Source organism: Triticum aestivum, chromosome 3A (genome assembly GCF_018294505.1).
Source record: "Triticum aestivum cultivar Chinese Spring chromosome 3A, IWGSC CS RefSeq v2.1, whole genome shotgun sequence".
Lineage (NCBI taxonomy): Eukaryota > Viridiplantae > Streptophyta > Magnoliopsida > Poales > Poaceae > Triticum > Triticum aestivum.
Genome location: NC_057800.1, coordinates 23,221,277 through 23,225,794, shown reverse-complemented (window position 1 = coordinate 23,225,794; position 4,518 = coordinate 23,221,277). Strand labels below are relative to the sequence as shown.

General features: G+C 40.7%; 1 protein-coding gene across 1 annotated transcript; it reads right to left on the bottom strand.

Annotated features, from left to right (window-relative positions):
* Positions 1–1,017: 1,017 nt before the first annotated feature.
* Positions 1,018–3,365, bottom strand: LOC123056656 (uncharacterized). Its single transcript, XM_044479976.1, has 5 exons — positions 3,357–3,365; positions 3,015–3,308; positions 2,171–2,329; positions 1,900–2,089; positions 1,018–1,480 (listed from the first exon to the last, which is right to left on the bottom strand). Exons 1-5 carry the CDS (start codon positions 3,363–3,365, stop codon positions 1,455–1,457), a joined length of 678 nt encoding a protein of 225 aa, XP_044335911.1. The 3' UTR covers positions 1,018–1,454.
* Between the last annotated feature and the right edge of the window lie 1,153 nt (positions 3,366–4,518).

The following is a 4,518-nucleotide window of genomic DNA, read 5'->3' as shown; positions in this document are numbered from 1 at the left end:
AATTTGTAAGCCATGATAACTGATATATTTCACAGACTGTTAGTGCTATATTCCAATAATCTGCAAACTTCATTCAGAACATAGTTGTTAACAATACCCACATCGGACAGATATATCAAAGACTTCTATTCCTTGAATTCTACGGACTGCTAGTGCACACTGTTCTAAATAAGCTGGTTCAAATTATTGAAGAACAGTGTAAGTATAGTTCAGATTTTGAATAACAGTTGGATATCCTCATAGCACTTGTTTTCTGAGAAAATCAGAAGGACACATAACACTTTCCAAGTCATCATTCATGCGTATTTAGAACAGCCACAGATAAAATTTAGAAGACGCATACGTACACCAAGATCAAGGTGCATCACAATTGGCAGGGACTGCCAACAAAGTCCTAATAATATTTATCAAAGTCAGATAATATTCTTGACATCTGAACAAACAGCGTAGCAGCTGTCTCAAGTTTTCAAACCCTTCTTCACTCTAGAAGCAAGAAATAACCAACACAGAGAATGTCAAACACACCTTCCATCGCACCCTATAAAGAAAATGCGAAAAAATTCTAGAAATACCCTGCACCGAATATCAGAGCACGAAAAATACGAATGAAACCAGATTCTTGTTTGTCAGCTCCCACAATTTCTGAACACATCATAATTTCCAGCCTTCAATACTCCACAAAAATATAACAAACTGTGCTCTGCTACCTATGAACAAAGACACCCAATGCATGATCGCTGCCAAGAAAAAGAAAAGGGGACAAACAGAGAAGGGGTCTGGGGTCAGAGGAGCTCGAGGGCGACTGTCATGAACTGGAGTCTAGGTGACCACGATGATGGGTCCAGAGAGAGGCAAGATACGGCTTGTAGGTCGGGGACAAAGGCCGCCTGGAGGTTGAGGACGGAGCCGTAGTCGAGGTTGCCAATGATCGATGTGGCGCCTGTGTGGGGGTTCGACGGGAGAGGCAGGACACACGCACTGATAAGCCACCACCAGCAACATAGCATGTATTGATCATCATTTTTAACAGAAAATGGAGTAGACTAATTGCACCTTGGTATTATAATGGTCACAAATGGAAGTGTTGAACTACTTATATAGCTAATGGCATTCACATCAATCTCAGTCAGGTTTCATGCAGCCGACCAAACCTGATATAGCAGAACGGGTGCCACATTACATAAGTTAAGCTAGATACACAGGTTGCTCCTGAAACGTATAAATAGATCATAGGTCTTCAAAAGGTAAACCTGTTGAGGCCTGTCAATGGGTTCAGCAAATGGGCAACAGTGCAGCATTGCATCTCGACGGGAGTTCACACTTCACATGAACGGAGCAGAGACAGGCGCACGATCCAGGTAGACAAAACACAGCAACCTCGGAAGGAAGCTGAACCCTGCGACTAATTCAGGGACATGGAAGTTTGAACAACCAGGAACGGTAGACCATCTGATCTACTTCCGCTGCTCGAAACTGAACCCTGAGTAAACCATAGAAGGCACAGTGAGCAGATACAAGTAGAGACTAAAAACATGAGAAGGTACGATTGAATAGCGAGTGGCACTGGAGTGTAGCAAATACAGCATAAGAAATTGTTTGGAAGACTGGACAAACATACAACTTGATCTCGCTATGCAGACACTGGAAGGATGAGCTATTAAATGATCCATTCAACCAAATAGTGAAAAATACCCCACATTATTTATGTGGTTATTTTCAGTATAATATGTAAAGTGGATGTGACAACATTCTAGTAGAACTTTTCCGCTCCTATTATATTTACAAATAGTTCAATGTCTACTTTTCAAATTTTAAATATAGTTTCAAGGTTTACTTTTTGATTTCACTCACACATCTGGACTACATAAACATTAGTGAATTGTAGTAACAGATACTTACAGGACGAATGCCAAGAATCATGTTGGATGCTAATTTGCACAGGAGTTACTCCATGAATACCAAGGATCTTCACAATTTGAGAAATCCTTTCATCCTCCTTGCTACAATGGATTTCAACTACCTTGAGATGCTTTGACAGCAAGAAAGATTCCATTGGGTTGTAGCTTTCACTTGATCCACTCTCAAAATCCTGCCGCGAACAAGATTTTACTAATCAGCTGTAAATGGCACCTCCAGCGACAAGAGCTGTCATATATGAAAAACCTTATACCTTGTCATAGTGAAGTTGAAGGGTAAGCTTTTCTAGAATCGGTGAGGGCTCAAGAAACAAAACTAGTCCAGTGAAGTTATCAGTTAAGCACCATTCATTGAGCAGCACAGGTTTTAGGTTGCCAAAAATAGGGCACCATTTCAAGTCCTTCCTCAAAATCTGAGAAACAAAGTTGCAGAATATAGAAAACAATAATTAAGTAAACTCAGAAGTAGCTCCATTTGCAAGGTGGTGCTGTCACCAGTTCACCACACAACCCGCCCGCGTTCGAGGCTTGCCTCCGCAGTGCTGCTCACATTCAGGTGGATAGAAAATCCCTAGGTGACTTTAAAAAAGATTTAATAATCCCGAGTTGAATAAGATTTCTCGACTTTTTATTTCTCAGGTAAATCAATTGCGGGCAGATAGAATGTTACACATTACAGTTCTTACAAGTTTTTAGTTTACTTATAAAAAAGAAACATATATTAAGACATACGTACCATCTAAAGTGTTAGTAAAAACTAACATAGCTCATAAAATGATCTTAACTGTATACTTCCATATAGTACGATCTCCGAAGTATCAGCTAGCAACATGCTGGCTAAAAAGAGTGGATCCATGAAAAACAAGCAATTGGACATTAGGAGCAAGTTTAACATGCATAGCTACATTTATTTGTATCTCTGATACAAGGATGCAATGTTGGATGGCTATCAACACAAGAAGACGGCAAAAAGAAAGATGGCAGACATTTCGTCGAACAGGTGGCTCGCGCGGCCGGCTGTCGAGGCGATGGACACGGAATGAGCAAAGATCAACATCATCAGCCGGGAGGCATAGATGGACAGGAATCAACAAGTACCTTAATTCGCCGCGGAGAATGCCTGGGTGCTCCCTCTCCTCGACGGCGCACGGTGGTCAGTGAGTTCGTTCTGAAGCATTGGGTCACCTGCCCAAGCAGGTAGAGAAACGGGATCCAGTTTATATCATCACAGACGCCGCATGCCCCCACGGAGCGATCCACGTGCACGCGGTGTCCTCCATGAACGCGGGGCCTCGAGCAACGGAGAGGAGCGGATCGCAACTTCGGAAGAGGAGGAGGCGAGCAAGGGAATTTTTCTCCACCAGTCTGCCGAAACAGCAAGCAGTCTGAAAACTGCAGTCCGCGTCACACCACCGCGGCGGCCCACGTAAGAAACAGAACCCGGCCCATCACCGGGAACAGCGAGACCCCCGTCACAATTCCAACCTACCTACCACGGTCCATCTTTCTTCATTTTCCTTTTCCTTCAAACAATATACCTTTGCATTATATACTCCATACAAAACACGGTGAATGTATAGACAATTTTCAAATATGTGCGCAGTTTTCATTTGCGAACACAATGTGTGCATTTTTTAAGAAAATTGCAGGAAGACTTTCTAAATTACAAGAATATCAATTTTTTTTAATTATACAAGGATTGTTTGAAGGACAGGAATACTTTTAAGAATTACGATTACACACACACTTTTTAAAATTCATAAATATCCTGAACCTGGACATTCTTAAAATAAATGAACACTTTTACGAAATAGATCAATATTTGTAAATAAAAAATCTCCTAAAAACACGAATAGGTTTTGAAATGATATTAATGTTTTAATGAGTAAACCCTTTTAAAAATTATATGAACTTTTTAAAAGGTGTAATTATATTTTTCAATTACAAAAAATCTTTTTAAACAAATGTAAACATTTTTTACATTTATTTTTTTAGAAAAATATTGGAATGTATATGTTTTTTTAGAAAATATATTTCGTTTTCTAGATGTAAAAAACAGTGTACCTGTAAAGTGGTAAGCCCGTTAGGAGGTCCTTCAGTCGAGGTGCATGCTCTGGGCCACTACCAGCGACACATAATCACGTATGTCAATTGTTATAGACTTTCCCAAGCACATGCACATTGATTCTTAAAAGCCTATGTGTGCAGGTGAAAAAAATAATAATCTGCTTATGTGATTTTAGGATTTCCATTACATATGTGTTGGGAGGGGGGGGGGGGGGGGGGGGAGACAACAAAAATATTACACCGACAATAAGAAGATCTACACTGAGTTTCAAGGATGGATTTGGACATTGGTTGGCAGCAACGTCTGCATCCAAGGAGCTTCTTTTAGGGGTGCCATTGAAACAACTTTGCGCTGACGTCCTAGCAATAATATCTAGCTACAAATGTTTGGGGCAATGTTCCTAGGAAATGGAGTAGTTTGCTGGTATCGGTAGAGTTTTGGTACAATACCAGCTATCACTCGGCTTTGGGCATGTCTACGTTCAAGGTCCTGTATGGACATGAGCCACAATGCTTGGGAATTGACAGTTCTGAT